The 20,322-nt window shown below is 44.7% G+C and overlaps 2 protein-coding genes across 10 annotated transcripts in view; both read right to left on the bottom strand.

The window, feature by feature from the left end:
• Positions 1 to 35: 35 nt before the first annotated feature.
• On the bottom strand, positions 36 to 2,061 carry snrpd1 (small nuclear ribonucleoprotein D1 polypeptide). The gene is made up of 4 exons (XM_058046697.1): positions 1,902 to 2,061; positions 1,284 to 1,360; positions 382 to 573; positions 36 to 246 (listed from the first exon to the last, which is right to left on the bottom strand). The coding sequence occupies exons 1-4, from the start codon at positions 1,913 to 1,915 to the stop codon at positions 170 to 172; spliced, it is 360 nt and encodes a 119-aa protein (XP_057902680.1). The 5' UTR covers positions 1,916 to 2,061; the 3' UTR covers positions 36 to 169.
• A 232-nt stretch (positions 2,062 to 2,293) lies between these two features.
• Positions 2,294 to 20,322, bottom strand: part of LOC131101477 (ankyrin repeat and IBR domain-containing protein 1-like) — a 39,999-nt gene continuing 21,970 nt past the window's right edge. For 5 of the 9 annotated variants that reach the window (XM_058046682.1, XM_058046680.1, XM_058046685.1 and 2 more), the window contains 21 exons: positions 19,107 to 19,264; positions 15,289 to 15,603; positions 13,570 to 13,741; positions 13,364 to 13,495; positions 12,305 to 12,496; positions 12,110 to 12,227; positions 11,816 to 12,036; positions 11,658 to 11,746; positions 11,407 to 11,551; positions 10,237 to 10,397; positions 9,920 to 10,008; positions 9,698 to 9,828; positions 8,500 to 8,634; positions 8,349 to 8,435; positions 8,196 to 8,262; positions 6,879 to 7,024; positions 6,620 to 6,798; positions 6,492 to 6,543; positions 5,768 to 5,824; positions 5,573 to 5,702; positions 2,294 to 5,490 (listed from right to left, as the gene is read on the bottom strand). In XM_058046682.1, the coding sequence (XP_057902665.1) occupies positions 4,283 to 5,490; positions 5,573 to 5,702; positions 5,768 to 5,824; positions 6,492 to 6,543; positions 6,620 to 6,798; positions 6,879 to 7,024; positions 8,196 to 8,262; positions 8,349 to 8,435; positions 8,500 to 8,634; positions 9,698 to 9,828; positions 9,920 to 10,008; positions 10,237 to 10,397; positions 11,407 to 11,551; positions 11,658 to 11,746; positions 11,816 to 12,036; positions 12,110 to 12,227; positions 12,305 to 12,496; positions 13,364 to 13,495; positions 13,570 to 13,741; positions 15,289 to 15,476 (3,699 nt within the window). In that variant the 5' untranslated portion in view covers positions 15,477 to 15,603; positions 19,107 to 19,264 and the 3' untranslated portion in view covers positions 2,294 to 4,282. Of the gene's footprint in view, positions 5,491 to 5,572; positions 5,703 to 5,767; positions 5,825 to 6,491; positions 6,544 to 6,619; positions 6,799 to 6,878; positions 7,025 to 8,195; positions 8,263 to 8,348; positions 8,436 to 8,499; positions 8,635 to 9,697; positions 9,829 to 9,919; positions 10,009 to 10,236; positions 10,398 to 11,406; positions 11,552 to 11,657; positions 11,747 to 11,815; positions 12,037 to 12,109; positions 12,228 to 12,304; positions 12,497 to 13,363; positions 13,496 to 13,569; positions 13,742 to 13,818; positions 14,409 to 15,288; positions 16,207 to 16,362; positions 16,844 to 19,106; positions 20,105 to 20,322 lie in introns of those variants that run through there. The other 4 variants (XM_058046686.1, XM_058046688.1, XM_058046687.1 and 1 more) reach the window with 4 other exon arrangements.

The following is a 20,322-nucleotide window of genomic DNA, read 5'->3' as shown; positions in this document are numbered from 1 at the left end:
CCTCTGACGACATTGGCTGGAAGGAAACAAAGATCTGCTCGAGGAGCCTTTTAATGTACAAAATAAGGAACAAGAAAATTGGAGGTGGGGAAAAAAAAAAATCACAAAGAAAGAACAAATCCTGTACAAAAACATTGAGCAGGAGAGCAGTGATCCTCCAGCGTGGCCATCATCTTCTGGGACCCCCTCGGCCTCGTCCCCGTCCTCTGCCGCGTCCTCTCCCTCTGCCCCGCCCCCTGCCAGCCACTTTAGGGTCAGAGTGATGTTGACAGTTAGTTCACATGTGTTTTGTACAAAAGATACGTGCTTTAAACTGGACAGGAAACTCGTATAAAAACCCATAAAGTGTTGTCGTAAAAATAAACGCAGTCCTTCTCTTACCCGCTTCCCTCTTCTTGGACTTGATCTTGGGCTCGATGTCTACCAGCAGCGTGTCCAGCGGCAGGCTGTCGGGGAGGATAAAGTAGCGGATGTTGTTGCCGCGGATGCTCAGCGACTCCAGCTGGGTGGGCTCCCGGTTCTTCAGCGTCATCTTCACCGCTTTCAGGTGCGTGTTCATGCTCACGTCAACACCTCCGAAAAAAATACACACACTTACACAGTGGGAACGCGCAAATCGCGCGCAAGACAAGGGGCCCAAAATCCGCTGCTGTCGACTCGGGACTCCCGATTTGACGGCAAAATAAACTGCTAGCGTTTTATTTTCGCACGTAGTAGCATGTAGCGATATCACCAATTTACATTCCAACATGGTAGGGTATCAGCCTGGTGTCGACGATACCGATAGTTTTGTATTTCATGTCATATGTAAGTCATGCATCATATAAAAAGTAAAATAATCAACAATTCATTTAACAATTAGGTTATGTATTTATTTTAATCTGAAGTAGATACAAGTAGCCAGGTAATTTCTATACAGCCGCAGGAATATACCACAGAAGAAATTGAAAACAAAATATAAATATGTAAAAATGGTAATTTAACCCATCAAAATGAAACTGTAATGAAGAAAATCATTACAATAAATGAAATAAAACTTTATTCATAATTCACACATGCCTCTATCTACAAGCCATCATTTAAAAAACACTTCTAACATCCAAAAGTAGCAATATCTTGATTTAAGTATCGATATTTTAAGCCCGGTAACGTCATTTCAGTATCGACCCGCACGTCACGAAACGGCAGTACGCCCCCTAGCGGCCAACGAGCAGCACGCTCGCATTCAACCGGTCTATAAGAAACACACGCACGCAAAGATGGGTGAATTAATAGTCTCTTACCGGTGATGGTTCCGTGGACTTGGGTGCCGTTCTTCAGCTCGATGGTGACCGTCTCGTGGCTGAGCTTCATCAAAAACCTGTTTAGGACCAAACAATTAAAAAGGAAACTCCACAGCGTCCATCTTTGTTAGCTTAGCTAGCTGGCTAACGCGTTAGCCGAGGGTTGGAGCTCACAAATCCAAAAACAAGACGCAGCGAAATCATTTAGTGGGTCAATATTGGAATAATTACACTAGAGAATATATTTTACAGTGGCTGTAGTCGGTGGTTGATTATTTATGTGTGTTAAACCGCTAAATGCTAACCTAGCTCCGGCTACCAGCTCTGTTACAAGGAGTATAGTGTATACATTAAACGCCATTGCCACATACGCTAATATGCAACTCATAAACACATTATCAATGTTTCATATCGCCCAACTGTATACAAATTTACTTCACAATAAATTAACTCATTGTGCTGTTATGGTTCCCGGCAGCTAGGCTAGGCTGCACGGCTCCCATTCATTCACATCCCGCCTATCCCCAATCCCATCTAACTCCATCCGCCCTCCATATTTAATTAATCTCATCAAATATCATCTAATCGAACGACGGGCTGAGTTTAAAATGTACTTACCTGACTAGTTTCATGGTGTTGCGATAAATCCTACACCAAAATGGGGGTACAAAAAAATTACGGCGCTAGTTTGGCAGCAGGCCGCTAATGTCGAATATACGTTGAAGTAGCGCTTCTGTGACGTCACTTGAAAGCGACAAAGAAGTGTTTTGTGCGCACAGCGACGCCCTCAGGCCGGGCGGGGAGCCGCACTCTATACTGTTTACATTGAAAGTTGATTTGGATTTTACTTATTGATTTTTAAATCAATAATTTCGGTGGAATTTGTACATATTAACAGATAATGCTTTAATCTAAAATATTTATATATTTTGTATATATTTTTTTATATATTTATATATATTATATTTTTTAAATATATTTTTGTAAAAAAGGCACCAGGATAACAGTTGTTTTTTTTTCTTTTAATTGAGCGTAAACTTTGCACTGACACTTTCATTTGACACTTTTAGCCGCACATTGAAACCTTTCATATGGACAAACTGGGAATGTATCAAGTATAAACAACTTATGAGTGACATTTCTTGTGGGATTTTTTTTCCCACAAAACAAAGAAAAACATGACACAGAGTTTGTAAAATAAAGAAAATAAACCGTAATACATTAAATAAGAGCTGCAAGTGCAAATCAATTGTTGTGGTTTGAACATTTTGTACAGAGAGAAGCACTTTTATCAAAACGTGAATAAATAATCAAACGTCACTGGATGCATTTGTGATGGCTAATCCAAAGCACCAGATCCTATCTGACCTCGGTGGTTTATCGTGGTATTTTTGAGGCTACATGGTTCTTTCGGGATAACGAACCACCGAGGACCTTGAAAGGCTCGCGTTGTGCACCTCTCTGGAGAAACACCAAGACGAAGAATTACATGAAGTGGCGAGAATGAAAGGCACGCAGAGCTCAGCACTCTGCTGTCAGATGGAAGCCAGAAAGCACATCTTCTCACATGAGTAGTTTGTCTGCAAACTAACACTGGGATGGTGCAAAGCCTCCAAAATACATCGAGAAATCACATTTCGGAATAATGGATCCGTGTGTGTGTGTGTGTGTCTGGACCGACTGTGCCCGTCTTAAATAAATCTGCTACAATCAATAACAGCAACTATGGCATCTGGAGTTTCATGACAAGATGGCACTTAAGGAAATGCAAGCGGAACCTCCACCGAGTGTTTTGGAATGGGCGGTGATGTCATACAGGAAGTGGTGGGAAGGGGGTCGGATGGGGGTTATGTGTTGGCAAAAGGAAGGTGACAGGAGGAGCGTGTGGTGCCTCTCCTGCAGGCACCGTGTGCATGAAGGTCCAGTATCAAAAATGAGGCCCTCTGATTGTACAGTACGCTCAAAAAAAGCTCCAAAGGCTACGGCTGCAGCTTTTATTTTGGCGGGTCAGCGGGCCTGCAAAAAATGTCGGGTTTGGGTTTAAGCACCGAAACGTCACTCGCACCCAACTGACAGCATGTCCACACGTAAAGGTAGTTTTTGGCCTTCAGTCCACAAAGCGCAGGCCTTTTTTTTTTTTTTTTTTTTTACTTAATTACCTAAATATTTCAGACTTTGAGGGGTCGTTATTATTTTTTGGTATTTTTTTTAACCTCTCAAAAATAATAATGCATCAAAATCAGGGTTCAAATAATAATAAAAGTGTTGTTTATTTAACAATAAAATATAAAAAGTGCAAGTGAAATATATGTAAATGTTCTATTTTTGGAGAAAATATTTAATAACCTAAATGTTTATGAAACGTTTTATAAAAGGGGCCAAAGGGTAAAATATGCATGTTTTTTTTTTTTTTTTTTTTACAAATACAAAAAAACATTTTTGTTTCCTATGAATAAATAAAAAATCAGGAGTTCTTGGGACAAAAATTGTATCAAACAACAAAATGTCAAAATGAAAGTAAAATGTATAGTGTATAGGTTTAATATGGAGAAAATATTATTTTGAAAAATGTAAAAAGTGTTTATGAAGCTTTTTATGAACGGGGTCAAGTGTGGGTCAGGATCTCCATAAATCCATCATGCATCTAAAAATAAAATCAATATTTAGTGTTTGACTTTGTGAGTTCTTGTGAGAGAAAGATCATAAAGAAAAGTGAAATTAAAAAGTAGATGTGACATTCAGCGTCATTTTAATTTGAAGGGTTGAGAAGGCCTGGCTGCTAAGTTCACGACTTAAGTGAACGTATGAAAGAATCACGTGACGTCACGAACAAAAACATCCGTAGTGTGGACACGGCTGGAGGCGGGTGACGAGTGGAATCAATAACTAAAAGGTACAAGTGTGTGTGTGTCGTGCTAACCTCAGTAGCTTTGCATGAACAGAAAGTGAAAGTGAAAGGAAGAGGTGATGATGATACTGACACAGTAAACATCTTCCTGTCACACCAAGTGGACTTTCTCCTCCCACTCCACAGGCGACGATGGCTCCCCCTCCAAGAGGAGGTCCGAGTCTTTGTCTGAGTGTGCGGAACCGTCTCCGTGTTGCGGCGTCATTTCCGCCACACGCCGTTGCCCCGCCTCTTCCCTGTCGTCCCGCGTTTCCTGGCCGGCGACCGTGCCGTCCAGCTCCAGGGTGCTGGGTCTGCTGGGGCAGGAGTCCATCGGCGATGCGTGAGGCTCGCCCTCCGGGGGCTGCCAGGTGAGGGCGGGGGCCATGGCCCCGGAGGGCTCGGTGAGCGTGTCGTCCGGGGAGGAGTCGGTCTCGGTGGTGGGCGGTGAGGGGATGAGGGCCAGGCTCTGGGGGTTGTTCTGGGGGGTGATGTTGTGGTTAAACCAGGCCATGATGTTGTCCAGCAGCTGGGCGCTGGCTGTGGGATCCAGGGGCTCCAGACTCTGAGGGTCGCTGGGGGTGAAGGGGCCCCCCGGGGGGATGACGGGGGAAAGCAGCAGCAATTCCGGCTCCAGCTCTGGAGAAGGGAGGCACAACTGGGCGGGGGGGCGTTCCGGGCCGTCTGCGGCGTGCTCACGTTTGTGTGAACTGGCGGCCATTTTGTTTTGGGTGTGGCCCAGTGCACCGCAGGCAGTGTGTTCAGCCTCAGGCGGGGGTGTGCTTGTGTGGCAGTAACTCTGAGGGTCCGCCGCGGCCGCACGCTCCGTGGGCAGGTCCGGTCTATGGCTGCAGTCGCCGTGGGCGGCCTCCGGGGGGCAGTAGGGAGCGCCGTGGGCGTGGCCGCGAGGCTCGTAAGGCGCGGCGCCGGGTTTCTTAAGGCTGTCTCCCAGCTTCAGCAGCTCGGCGCTGAGCGGGGGAGGCGGAGGAGGGAGGGGCAGGGAGGTAGACGGTAGCGGGGGCTGGGGGGTGGAGTCTGTCCTGCTGGGGGGGCGCGGAGGATTTAAGAGCGGCGGGGGAAAGGAAGAACCTCTCGCTCCACCCGGGGGGGCGTCACCGTTGAAGGGACGCGGCGTGACGTCATCCGGGTCCCCTGCGGAACCACCCCCTTGCAGTCTTCGCTCCAGCTCCGCCCTCTCCTCCATGCCCCGCTCACGCCGTGACTCCTGCAGGGACAGCTGGATGGCCAGCAGGAAGTTGGGGTCGTCTTCTTCCAGGGAGCCCAGCGCTCTCCTGCGGGCCTCGCTCCTCTCCGGACCGTCTGGAAGGGAAGACCACAGCCAATCACGTGTGTGTCCACCCTTTTTGGGACCCGGTGCGGCGTTGGCGGCCGGCTGGTCTACCTGTGTTGTTGTTGTCACTCCGCCTGCTGCTCTCCGGCGTGTTGCTGCTACTTCGGAGGTTGTGCAGATTCAACACGTCTCCCCGGCGGCGAGCTCGATGCCTTCGCCGGTACTGAATGTCGGCGAAATCCTGCGAAGTTCCCAAGCGTTTAATTGGTGATCTTCGATAACAACGACATAAACTTGAACGTCTACCTGTGATGATCTGTCTCTTGGGTCCACTGCTCCGACCACAGAGTGACGACTCCCCATCTGCACGCACACAAGCGTGACGCTAATTAGCATTAGCATTAGCATGCTGACAGCAAGTCAGGAGTACCCGGAGAAAACCCATGCATGCACGGGGAGAACATGCAAACTCCACACAGAGATGACCGAGGGTGGGATTGAACTCCGAGCTGTGAGTTCTGCGCGCGAACCACTCGACCACCGTGCAGCCTATTATTAATTCATTAATATCAAATTCCAACTGTGGGTTTTGCACCCTCACGTGGACTAAGATGATTTCTACATGTATGTAGTTCACATGGTTTACTTTAAAGCAGGGGTCTCAAACATGCGGCCCGCGGGACGCTAATTTGAGGCCCCCGCCTTGATATGAAAGTATGTATGGTATCATGTACCCAGAAAAAATTATTACGTTTGATTAATGTTCATGTTAAAGGTTAAATAACTGTTAATGGTTATCCTCCCTATCCGTGTGGAAGTGGTAAGTTTTTGGCTATTTAAGTTTAAAGGAAATAACTTGAAGGCTTACCGTTTAGGTCGCTAGCTCTCTAGTTTGCGAGTTAGCATGTGTCTCAAGACCCTGCAGTTGCGCAATATGTTGTAAATAAACATATTTCCCGGACCAGCCACCAGTAGACCAAGCTAAAGTGCTAAACTGCTTTTTGTTTGCGTTCAAGTGAAAGGTTTTTACCTCAGGGGAAGCGAAACCCAGGTATTCCCAGTCCCAGGATCCTCCGGGATAGCTGAAACGAAACCAGAGTGCTGACTTCCTTTCCCGCGTCGTGTCGTGTCGTCCTGTGCGAGTATTTGCGTGCTTACCTCCTGCGAGGAAGCTCGGGGGAGTCGTTGGGCGCCACGCCGCGCGCCACCGACGCCAAAAACTCCTGCCTCTTCTGCTGGACCAGGCGAGCGGCGCTGACTATCTTGTGGCACGGCGTCCTCAGGTAGGAGCGGTTGACCTTCTGCGCCAGATCCTCCACCACCATCTCCAGGTCCGTCTGGCGGGGGGAGCAGAGCAGAGAGAGGGCGTGAACTTTCAAGTCCCCGTCGGGTCCAAAAAAGGGGTGCGGGGCCGTACCTGCATGAGTTCAAATATCTCCTTCTGGGTGCTGCCCTGCTGCAGGAAGAAGCCGTACGGGTACGAGCACTTCAGGACGCGCCGCGTCTTCAGCAGCTCGCTCACGCCGTCCTCGATGAAGCGCGTGTCGGGCGGAGCGCCCTCACCTGGCCAACGCACACAGACGCACGGGAAGAAGAATACCCTTTCAGCTAAAATGGCCAGCTGGTTCTTGTTTACATATTTTTAACACTACTGGTATTTCTAACATTACATTGAATTATTAGAAATATATTTTAATATATTTTTTTCACATTTGTTAATATAGTTGCATATTTTATTTGGACTTCATTTTATAAAAATACAATAATAAAAAAAAAATAAATAAATAATAATTTCAAATGGCAACACAGTGTCGCTCCCCACAAAAATAATTTAATAATAATAATAATAATAATAATAATAATAATAATATGTTCAGAAATGCATTGTTGAAAATTCCTTGCTCTGTTAAAAAAGTACTTGGGAATATCTACTTCAAATTTCATAGAATCATTTTGTCCACAAATGTATATATCTTTTATAATATTTTATAATTTATATATTCTATACACAGCAGTGCTATTTCAAAAAAAATGTTTTTTGACATTAATTTATATCTATCAGTCTGGAAATTGCTTCTAAAGCCAGTTCTAAATATTTGGGACTCCAGCAAACCACAGTGAGAGCCATTATCCACAAATGGTGAAAACCTGGACCAGCGGTGAACCTTCCTAGGAGTGGCCGGCCAACCAAAATGACCCCAAGAGCGCAGCCACGGCTCATCCAGGAGGTCACAAAAGACCCCACAACAAGAAAGACACTGGGCAAAAACCAGTTCCAAGGGCAAAAGCAGTGCTGAACATTTGGACCGCCACAGAAAAATTGAACGTTTTTTTTTTTTTTTTTTAGCAATATTTGTTCATGTTTACATTGGAACAGTGTGGCTGACTGGCTTGTTGTTACACCTTCCACCAGCAGATGGCACTGTGGCACTGCAGGGTGAAGAGCAGTCCTATTATGAGCAGTGATGCTCATGGCGTATGGCACCCAAAGCATTATGGGAAGACTGCAAAGTAGAACGGAAACATTCCTGGAATTCTACAAGGTTGCCAAGTAAAAAAAAAATAAAAAAAGTAAACGCAGGAAGTTGTCCAAATAGAAACCCCTTCCACGCCTCAAGGCCTCCTTCTTGGGACGTTATTATCTAGTGATGGAACAACAACTTCCTGTTTCCTGTCGGAATGACAGTATCTTTCAGTGCGGTGCAAAGGCGCTTTTAATGTGAAGGTGACTCACGGCCGATGAAGGCTCTGCTCAGCTGCTCCATCTTCTCCTTGGCCGTCTTCAGCAGTTTCTGCTCCAGCTGCCAACACACACACACGGAAGCATGTGTCATTCCCGCGTGGAGAAACAAGGCTGCTGGAGATGTTTACATAGCAACGGCGCCACCTTGTAGCTGTGTTCGTGGTTCTTGAACCTGGTGTAGTAGTGCATGAAGCGGTCCAACTCCTGGAAGCTTCTGTGCTTCTTTTCCGCCTGCGTGGACAGAGACAACTTAATTTTGTGTACTGTTCACGTGTGTGTGTGTGTGTGCGTGTACCTCCACGGTCATCTCTTTGGACTGCTCCTCCAACTGCTGGATGACCTCGTAGCGAGTGCAGCGGTAGTAGCCTCCCGTGGACGAGCTGTGCTTCTTCCACTCCTCCAAGCAGATCCAGCAGAAGTCGTACTTGCACTGAAACACACGCAGACGCGCTTCACGTTATGGTGACGTCATCATGCTCTCTCCTGCACTGCTACACAGCCTCTTTAGGAACATCTAGGCTACAAGCTATTATAATAATAATCATCATCATCATCATCATCATCATAATAGTCATAACTCCGATTTCCTCCCACATTCCAAAAACATGCTAGGTTAATTGGCCACTCCAAATTATCCATAGGTATGAATGTGAGTGTGAATGGTTGTTTGTCTATATGTGCCCTGTGATTGGCTGGCCACCAGTCCAGGGTGTACCCCGCCTCTCACCCCAAGACAGCTGGGATAGGCTCCAGCACCCCTGTGACCCTCGTGAGGATAAGTGGTAGAAAATGAATGTATGAATAATAACCATAATAATAATAATAATAATAGTTATAATAATCATAATAGTCATAATAATAATCATAATAATAATAGTCATAATAATAATAATAATCATAATAATAATAGTCATAATAATCATAATTATAATAATCATAATAAGAATCCCCATATTAATAATAACCATAATACGTTATAATAATCATCATAATCATCATAATAATCACCATAATAATCATAATCATCATCATAATAATAGTCAATAATCATAATTATTATAATAATTATAATAATCATAATAAGAATCCCCATATTAATAACAATCATAATAAGTTATAATAATCATCGTAATCATCATAATAATCACCATAATAATCATAATAATCATAATAATCATCATAATAATAGTCAATAATCATAATTATTATAATAATCATAATATTCATAATAATAATCAAAGTAATAATAATAATAATAATCATAATAATAATTATAATCATCATAATAATCATAATAATAGTCAATAATCATAATAATACTAATTATAATAATCATAATAATCATAATAATCATATTCATACAAATAATTGTCATAATAATCAAAATAATAATAATCATAATAACAATCATAATAATAATCACCATAATAATAATAATAATCATCATAATAATAATAATAACAACAATAATAATAGTAGCATGTGTCAGACACCTTGGCACACTGCATGTGGTTGCAGCCCTCGTTCTTCTGAATGGGGGACTTGCAGTTGGCACACGGCTTAGAGTTGGTCAGCAGCCAGAGACAGTTAGCCGCGTCCTCGTAGGCCTCGCTCACACCTGCCACTGGAGGGGGGGGGGCACACACACACAGGTGCTGAACATCTTCAAGCATCCAATGCGGACGCTGCTGCAGGTGGAAGGAAGGAAGACTTACGTTCTTCCGGCTTCATCTCGGTGACCTTCTGGAGCCAATTCCTCCACATGTGACAGTCACACGGCTCGTGGGCCTCGCCAAGGCACTCCCTGCACACACGGGGGGGGGTTTGAGCATTTGGCCGAGCACACCAGACAAGATAAACCACTTTCTCATTCATTATTCCATCTATTGGGACCTGGCCGCAGGGGCTGAGGCGTCCATATTTGACAGCCACCACAGACAGATGCCGACTGGCATGTGTGAGCGTGGCTGAACCCTTGAGCAAGGCATTGTTTGCGTCACGCACGGCGGCGGTGTTCTTCTTAGTCCTTTACCAGCAAAAGAGGTGACCCTTGCCGCAGTCCACGGCCGGCGAGGGCAGCAGCGGGAAACTGTGCGGGTCGCTTTCTCCCGGGCCGGGTCGGGTGAGCCGCACCGCCCTCTCGCAGCGCGCCGCGGGACACCAGCGGATGGCCGGGTTGTTCTCCACGAAGGCCTGCAACGAGACGTAGGAGAGGAAGAATGGATGTACATTTTCCACATTGTTGTTGTGGGGCGTTTGAGGACAAAGGAAATTCCATTTTGGAATAAGGACAAATGTTTGTCATATGCTGGTCCTTGAAAACCTTTCAACACATGCGACTCCTTTGTTTGCTTTGCTTGTCATAATATTACCACTTCCTTCATATTTCATCTTCATGCGACTAAAATGAGGCTATTTGTCCTCAATATATTATGACTCTATTCTCATTGCCATCTCTTTCCATTTGAATACAACTTTATTTTTTATTCTTGTAACATGACAATTTTTGATGTTTTTTTTTTTAATATTTCAACTTTCAATCTTTTTTTTTTCTTCAGACTTCAGCCATGATGTAACTTTCCGAAACATACGCCTGTTTGTATTACAACATTTTTTCTTCAATATTTCAATTCCATGTACAATACAATAACAATAAGTTTTCCTCCAATTATGACAACTTTATTGTCAGAAAATTGCAATTTTTTCTCATTAGAAGACAACTTAACTCTTTTTGTGTTGTTTTTTTTTTATTTTCTGTCTATTTCAACTTTTTTTTTGTAAATGCTCTTCCTGTAATTATGATTTTATGACCACAATATTTGGACTGAACTTTGTCCATAAACAATTTTTTTGTTGTTGTAATTTTAAAAAATATGTTTCCATTATTATTATTTTCAATTATTCTACTATTTCAACTGTATGCTACTAAAATGATGTTATTTCCCCTCTATATAATATTAGGACTATATTTTGGTAAAAATTACATGTTCTTATTAGATTGCAATGTTTTATTCTTTATGTAAAATGACCACTGATTTATTATTGTTAATTATTATTCCTGTTAAAAACAGTTCCAAATATTTCTTCTTCGATAATGTTTGTATTTTTTAAACTTTATTGCCATAATGATATGCTATATTTTTATGCTACTAAAAGGTGTGTGCAGACTAACGAGATGATAAGACACAGGAGATACATCCACCTTGATGTCAAACTGTAGGTAGCGCTGGTCCATCTCTCTGGAGACCACGCTCTCAATCACGTGCACGGGCACCAGCTGGTAGCACTCGTACGCCGGGCAGAAGATGTTGTGGGCGTCGCCCTCCTGAATCTTGAGGTTGAGGAACCTGGGGCCGATGAAGAAGAGCAATATGAGACCTGCAGTGTGGGCTTTCCGGTCCAGAAAAAGGTCTTATGATGATGATGATGATGATGATGATGATGTGTCGTTACCCTTCCCAGCATGCTCTGCAGAACTCGTGTCCGCAGGACATGTCCACAGGGTCCTCAAAGACGGAGATGGAGGACAGGCAGATTCCACACTGTGGAGACATTTCACAATTTTAGCATCCCCGAATGAGCCGTCAACATCATCACGGTGGGTGTGTCACCGTGGCCACGCCCTCCTCTCCCGGGGTGAGGCAGCTGTCCGTCGGCGAGGTGAAGGTGAGCGTGAGCGGCGAGCGAGGGGTCCGTGGCGTGCGGGGAGATGGCAGAGTGTCCCAGGCGTTGTAGCCGCTGGGGGGCGGCGTGGGCATAGCCACGCCCGAGCGCTGGCAGCAGCCCTCGGCGTCCGACATCCAGGCCTCCAGGAGCTTCTCTCTGTCCCAGTCTGAGAGTGCAAGGGGGCAGGGGGCTTGGCTTCAGGGCGGCCGACAGAGGGGTGAGGGTGAGGCGTGACCTACCGTGCGCTCTGAGCAAGGCCTCGGCCGTGAAGAGCGGCGCTTGCAACATGTCTGCCGTCTCCACGATCAGCATGTCCTTCAGCCTGCGGAGGTCCTGCAGCTTCAATCCCTCGTAAGGCTGCGGGAGCGAGACGGGAGTTGGTTAGCCAGACGACAAAGTCCCACCGCTACCCCCCGGGGTCTTCGTCTCGGCACCTCTTTGTGCTGCAGTAGCTTCACGTCGGCGCGCGAGTCGGCGTTGGAGTGCGGCGCCGGCGAGGAGGAGAAGACCATCTGGGACTCCAGGCTGAGGGCCAGCTCCGTGTGGTGATGGCGCTCGGCGTGGTCGCACGGCGTCAGCTTGTCGTCGTCCTCGATGAAGAGGTCCGCCTCGCTTTGGATGAGCAGCTGGAGGAGAAGACGAGAGTCAGCATCTGCTTCTCAACTTCTCAACACTTGCCCGGCCTGTTTGACGAGTCCGACGAAGGAATACGGCAGCCATTTTTGATCTGATCTGAATTCAAATTTCTTATTATCGCCATTCCAGAAAGCCGGAACGTTCAACATCATCGCTGTTGTCCAGACCAGGACCAATCAGCACGTTTCATTGATGGACCAATGAGCAGATACTTTATACCAGGGGTCTCAAACACGCGGCCCGCGGGCCAAATGTGGCCCGCAGGACACTAGTTTGAGGCCCCCGCCTTGATATGAAAGTTTAATGTTTGATATGGATGCTGTATGGTATCATGTACCCAGAAAAAATTATTATGTTTGATTAATGTTCATGTTAAAAGGTTAAATAACTGTTAATAGTTATCCTCCCACTCCGTGTGGAAGTGGTAAGTTTTTGGCTATTTAAGTTTAAAGGAAATAACTTGAAGGCTACCGTTTAGGTCGCTAGCTCTCTAGTTTGCGAGTTAGCATGTGTCTCAAGACCCTGCAGTTGCGCAATATGTTGTAAATAAAAAAAAAAAAAAAGAGTATGCCGTTTTATGATTATTAATGTATTTATTTATTTCTGATTTTTTTTTACTGAATTTTTTTGTTTTTAATAAATGCGTTTTTTTGGGGGTTTTTTTGAAAACCTGATGGGGCCCAGTCTCACCCAGACCCGAGCTCCAGTGACCCCCAAGTAAATTGAGTTTAAGACCCCTGCTTTATATATAAATATATATAAATCCAATGTACTTCCATGTTATACGTATATATACATCATGGGTATTTAGTATGCATGTATTGATATAGATGATGAGTTCGGGGACAGTGGGTCACCTCCACGCAGCTCTTCATGCCCGCAGCGGCGGCGTAGTGCAGGCACGTGCTGTGATGGTTGTCGGTGGCGTTGACATTGGCCTTCTCATACTGGCCGCCCTCCAGCCTGGCCCCCGTCCAGCTCAGGATCATCTAAGGGGCAGGGAAGACCAACAGTCATATCAAGCTAGCCTTGCTGCGTTTACTCTGCAGACGGGCGGGCGTACCTGCAGGCAGTCCGCACGCCGCTGCTCGTCCCTTTGGGGGCGGGCCAGCCGCGGCGACAGCGCCCCCTCTGGCAACAAAAGGATGAGCGGGCCCTGGCACAGCACGTGGAGGCACGTCTCGTTGTGCACGTTGCGCTTGTTGGGATTCCCCTCTTTGCTAAACAAGAAGGACCTGTGGAGACAGAAGACGATAAACGGTGATGACCACCAGCGACATGCATCCTGACAGAATTATGAATTATGAATTACAGAATTATGGAGAGAAGGAAACCAGCAGCACTGTTCTGCTAATCATCTTGGGATAATTGACATGTGGTCCCCAAACAGACAGAGAGAGAGACCGGAGTTCAGGACATTGTCGGCTCCACTCAGCCTGAGCTCCATCTCTTCTCCTCCACGCCGCTCTTTTGCTGCCCAGTGGAGAACTTCTCCATTCAGGTCTTTCTTGAAATGACCTTGCGGATCTTCAAGGATTCTGCTTTCACACACCTCGGAGGAGATGCAGCAGCCAGGCCACAAGCAGAGCACCATAGCATCACAGCACCAGAGCACCAGAACATCAAGGAGAAGCAAGGCTCTTTCAGCCTTTTATGGAATCTTTTTTAATTCCTAAGCCAAATATTATGTGTTTCATGTGCATCAAACTCCAGAATGCTAACGTTAGCCTGCTAAACCTAGCATGATAGTGCTGAGTGCCTGCCAATGCAAAACAAAATGGGTAAAAATGCTGCTATGCTAATGTTAGCATGCTAGAAATGCTAATATGCGCTCGTTAGCTTGTTAGCACTTAGCATGATAGCATCAAGTGTTTCTATGAGTTCATCGTCATCATCATCATCAAAAACGGCTACTATGCTAACATTAGCATCACCAAGCTCGTAGCACTAAGAGCATGTGTATGTCAATACTCGTAAAAATGGAAAAAAATGCTGCAATGCTAATGTGAGCATGCTAGAAATGCTAATAAGCTCTTGTTAGCTTGTTAGCACTTAGCATGATAGCCAATTGTTTCTATGAGTTCATCTTATTCATCATCATCAAAAACGGCTACTATGCTAACATTAGCATCACCAAGCTTGTAGCAAAAAATGCTACAATTCTAGAGTTAGCGTGTTAACAATGCTAACGTGCAAATGTTAGCCTGTAGCACTAAGAGTATGTGGATGTCAATACTTGTAAAAATGGCAAAAAATGCTACAATGCTAGAGTTAGCGTGTTAACAATACTGGCATGCAAATGTTAGCCTGTAGCACTAAGAGCATGTGGATGTCAATACTTGTAAAAATGGCAAAAAATGCTACAATGCTAGAGTTAGCGTGTTAACAATGCTAACATGCAAATGTTAGCCTGTAGCACGAAGAGTATGTGTATGTCAATACTCGTAAAAATGGCAAAAAATGCTAGAGTTAGCGTGTTAACAATGCTAACGTGCAAATGTTAGCCTGTAGCACTAAGAGCGTGTGGATGTCAATACTTGTAAAAATGGCAAAAAATGCTACAATGCTAGAGTTAGCGTGTTAACAATGCTAACATGCAAATGTTAGCCTGTAGCACTAAGAGCATGTGTATGTCGATACTCGTAAAAATGGCAAAAAATGCTACAATGCTAGAGTTAGCGTGTTAACAATGCTAACATGCAAATGTTAGCTTGTAACATCTAGCATGGTACAAATTATGACTGAAAGGGAAGAAGAAAGCATGAAGAGGTTATTGTGTCACCTGAGTAGGCGTGTCATGGCGTGGCGGCAGACGTAGTGCAGCGGCGTGTTGTGCTGGTACTGCTCGCCGTAGGATGCGTTGGGGTCCAGGCCGTCCCTGAACTGGGGGTTGCCCTCGTAAAGCTGCCAGGCCAGCGCCTCGTCGCCGCCCACCAGCGCCTTGCGGAACTTGGTGGCCGTGTTCCCCATGGCCGGCCGCCGGACGCCTCCAGGGATGTGTGGCTGAGTCCAGCCGATGCCGCCGCCGCCCTTCTTCCTCCTCCTCCTCCTCCTCGCTGGCTCAGGTCACAACTCAGAGCAACATGGTTTGGCACTCCTGGGGGGTTCATTTATTGGAAGATGGAAAGACGGGACGTGAGAAGCTGGAAGGTTGGTGGAGGAACATCAAGACAAACACGTGCGAGGAAAAGATGATGGCAGGAAGCTTCCTGATCCTATCCATCCTGGTCACTCCCAATGAGAACCGCAGCATCATCATCTCTGCTACTTCCAGTTCTGCTTCCTGTCTTTTCCTCAGTGGCCTTGTTAGAGGCCTTGGAGATAAAGGGCCTCTAACATGTAATGTCCCTCTGATGTACTCCTTCCTGATCCTATCCATCCTGGTCACTCCCAATAAGAACCTCAGCATCCTCATCTCTGCTACCTCCAGTTCTGCTTCCTGTCTTTTCCTCAGTGGCCTTGTTAGAGGCCTTGGAGATAAAGGGCCTCTAACATGTACTGTCCCTCTGATGTACTCCTTCCTGATCCTATCCATCCTGGTCACTCCCAATAAGAACCTCAGCATCCTCATCTCTGCTACCTGCAGTTCTGCTTCCTGTCTTTTCCTCAGTGGCCTTGTTAGAGGCCTTGGAGATAAAGGGCCTCTAACATGTAGTACTCCTTCCTGATCCTATCCATCCTGGTCACTCCCAATGAGAACCTCAGCATCCTCATCTCTGCTACCTCCAGTTCTGCTTCCTGTCTTTTCCTCAGTGGCCTTGTTAGAGGCCTTGGAAATAAAGGGCCTCTAACATGAACTGTCCCTCTGATGTACTCCTTAATGATCCTATCCATCCTGGTCACTCCCAATGAGGACCTCAGCATCCTCACTGTCACCACAGTTTTGTATACCTTTCCTTTCATTTTAGCTGAAAGTCTTCTATCTATTCTATTGTTATTTTCCTAAAATTTATTTTCCCCTCAGAAAAAAAAAACAATCCTGCTTTTAAGACAAAACAGATTTTTTCCCCCGTGACAATCCCTCTGACGTAGCTAATAACACCGTGGCAAAGCACCCCCTGCATCTTGTCACATACTGGGCATGATCACCATCTTTAACATTGTCTTCTGCTTCATTTCCTCCCGTCTTGCCCACCTCCCCTTCTCTCTGACAAATACACACACACACCACACACATACACACACACACACACACACCCATCACTCCATGCTGCCGTGTGTGTATGATTACAGTGTTGAGTCTATGGCCATCTGTCTGGCCTCACAAAGAGGTTCTTTTAGGGCCAGCTACAGTTGCCCGCTGGCTGAATAAAGTGCTGGCCTACTTGTACCCCCCCTTCCTCTCTCGCCCTTTTATTTTTTAGGCTTCACCCCCGAGACCCCAACCCCCCCCCCCCCCCCCCCCAAACTAGAGTAGTAAGTATACATGTGACAGAAGCAACTTTGGAATTCCGTCTGGCTGTTGAGACCGCTGCACAATTATCCACCGTTAGCCAAAGGCGCCTTCAGACGGCGTTCATGTGGAGGTCAAGGAAGTGTTAAACCTGACCCGTTAACCTTAATCCAGGCTGGACATTCCCACAGGTGCTGGGAATGTTTCCTTCTCTGATGCTAACATGCAAAGCAAGGAAAGCCATTGTGGAATCGTTCCTACATTTTTATCCCAACAATGCTTCATATCATACACTAACATTCATATAAATAATAAGTAATGAATGCCACAATAATGCTGATATCATACACTAACATCCATATAAATAATATGTAATTAAAGCCACAATGATGCTGATATCATACACTAACATTCATATAAATGATATGTAATTAATGCCACAATAATGCTGATATCATACACTAACATCCATATAAATATGCAATTAAAGCCACAATGATGCCGATATCATACACTAACATTCATATAAATAATGTGTAATTAATGCCACAATAATGCTGATATCATACACTAACATTCATATAAATAACAAGTAATTCATTCCACAATAATGCTGATATCATACACTAACATTCATATAAATAATATGCAATCAATGCCACAATAATGCTGATATCATACACTAACATCCATATAAATAATAAGTAATTAATGCCACAATAATGCTGATATCATACACTAACATCCATATAAATAATAAGTAATTAATGCCACAATAATGCTGATATCATACACTAACATCCATATAAATATGCAATTAAAGCCACAATGATGCCGATATCATACACTAATATTCATATAAATAATGTGTAATTAATGCCACAATAATGCTGATATCATACACTAACATTCATATAAATAATGTGTAATTAATGCCACAATAATGCTGATATCATACACTAACATTCATATAAATAACAAGTAATTAATTCCACAATAATGCTGATATCATACACTAACATTCATATAAATAATATGCAATCAATGCCACAATAATGCTGCTATCATACACAAACATACACATAAATAATAAGTAATTAATGCTGATATCATACACTAACATCCATATAAATAATATGTAATTAAAGCCACAATGATGCTGATATCATACACTAACATTCATATAAATAATATGTAATTAATGCCACAATAATGCTGATATCATACACTAAAATTCATATAAATAACAAGTAATTAATTCCACAATAATGCTGATATCATACACTAACATCCATATAAATAATAATTAAGACGTGATGAGGCACACTATAATTCCAACGTGATCTATTGTTATCTAATGTGTCATTCCAATGGTAATACTGGCCAGTTTGATGAAAAGCCATATTCATGAGGTATGCAACCATTAAAGCAGCTGTAGAAACAGCTCGGTGTGCAATATTTGCAATATTAATAAGCATTATAGTAACAGTCTTGGAGGTAAAAGCAGAATAGCAGCTGTCAAGTAAAAGGTCATCTTATTAGTTATGATTTCAAACATTACAACGCCAGTAGTGATGTGGTTGTTATGCATTCATATCCCCATCAACCATCCAGACGTGGCTCCGATGGCTGTTGTTTACTATAGACAGGAAGCTAAACAGCTAGTCAGCATACTATTGAACACAATTCCTTTTTGGGAATATGTTTCAGTGTAATTTGGCCAATACTGAATATGAATAAATCCAGCATGATTATTTAGTAAACATATGGTGATAATGATAAGACAGGCTTTTAAAAGAGGTAAAAAGATGAAAGGAGACATAAAATGTTATTAATGAGCTGCTAATGTTGCTAGATGCTAAGCTAGATGTGGGGGCTCCATAATGGGGTCACACATGGTGACGGCTCCCCCTGGGAGATCAGCGTGGAAGTGGAACGCACGTCCCCGACAACAGAGCACTTGTCTCGGTGTGTCGGCTTCCATGCGGCCCCGGTGGTGAAATCATCAGGGCGTCTTTGTTAAACAACACAGCCGCCGGCGAGCGACGACAAGCCCGCGACGTTACCCGGAAAGAGATGGGGTATGTTTGGGCTGGATGGGCGGTGCTCGTCCCTCCGGTTACCCCGGCGCGGTGGAAGCTAGCGCGGTGTGCTACTTCCACTTATAACCCCGTCTAAACGTCACATCTCGGCCGCGTTTCACTCACCCTGCCGCCGTTTTCACTCGCTCGCCAGGCGGCCGTTCCGTCGTCGCTGGGCCATAACCACAACCAGAAGACTCGCTGTCATTCGCTCTTCCGCTCGAACATCCTCTCAGCCACCGGTAGCCGGCCGGCAGGGCGGGACGACGTCGACGGTGCAGCGGCTGACAACACACACACAGAGACGGTGGGGGTGGAGAGACTGTCTGCTGTGGACTGTGGACGGCTTCACTGTGTTGTTGATGCCAGGCAGCGCCGCGCAGTGCGCATGCGTGATACCAACGGCGTACTCTCACCGGATTGGTGGACTGCCTCTTGTATATATGGCCGCCATATCAACAAGTGTCATCACGGTAAGTGTTTCATACATTTTCCACACAATAACATACTTGTGATTTAAAACCCGTTCTAATAAAGTCATCAACAAAAAATATTCTTATGCCGAAATAAAAATATCGATAGGTTAGTGTTTAATGTACATCCACAAATAATGTAATAATAATAAAATACGAAATGTGCAAGTAACTACCTATTCATTTTGTGACCAGCAGGTGTCGTAATTTCACTGCATTCCAAACGAACAACTGCGAAAGTTGGTTTCATAACAATCTTAAAAAATACATTAAAAGTTATCATAGAGATAAAAAAAAATATTATTAATTCATTCATTCATTTTCTACCGCTTATCCTCATGAGGGTCACGGGGGTGCTGGAGCCTATCCCAGCTGTCATTCGGGCGAGAAACCGGGTACACCCTGGACTGGTGGCCAGCCAATCACAGGGCACATATAGACAAACAACCATTCACACTCACATTCATACCTATGGACAATTTGGAGTGGCTAATTAACCTAGCATGTTTTTGGAATGTGGGAGGAAACCGGAGTACCCGGATGTGAAAACCCACACATGCACGGGGAGAACATGCAAACTCCACACAGAGATGACCAAGGGTGGGATTGAACTCGATTGAACTCCTAGCTGTGAGTTCTGCGCGCTAACCACTCGACCGCCGTGCAGCCTATTATTAATTCATTCATATCAAATTCCAACTTTGCACCCTCACATGGACTAAGATGATTTCTACATGTATGTAGTTCACATGGTTAACTTTAAAGCAGGGGTCTCAAACACGCGGCCCGCGGGCCAAATGTGGCCCGCAGGACACTAGTTTGAGGCCCCCGCCTTGATATGAAATTTTAATGTTTGATATAGATGCTGT

This window comes from Doryrhamphus excisus, chromosome 14 (genome assembly GCF_030265055.1).
Source record: "Doryrhamphus excisus isolate RoL2022-K1 chromosome 14, RoL_Dexc_1.0, whole genome shotgun sequence".
In the NCBI taxonomy this organism is placed as follows: Eukaryota; Metazoa; Chordata; class Actinopteri; order Syngnathiformes; family Syngnathidae; genus Doryrhamphus; species Doryrhamphus excisus.
The sequence above is the reverse complement of the archived record's forward strand: the minus strand, read 5'-3'. Positions and strand labels throughout refer to the sequence as shown.

What these genes read in the sequence shown, in the direction of transcription:
- snrpd1 (XM_058046697.1), bottom strand. An exon ending in AGTCCACGGAACCATCACCG is followed by an intron (nt 574 to 1,283) that starts GTAAGAGACTAT and finishes TTTTTTTCGGAG; the next exon opens with GTGTTGACGTGAGCATGAAC. An exon ending in GTCCAAGAAGAGGGAAGCGG is followed by an intron (nt 247 to 381) that starts GTAAGAGAAGGA and finishes CTGACCCTAAAG; the next exon opens with TGGCTGGCAGGGGGCGGGGC.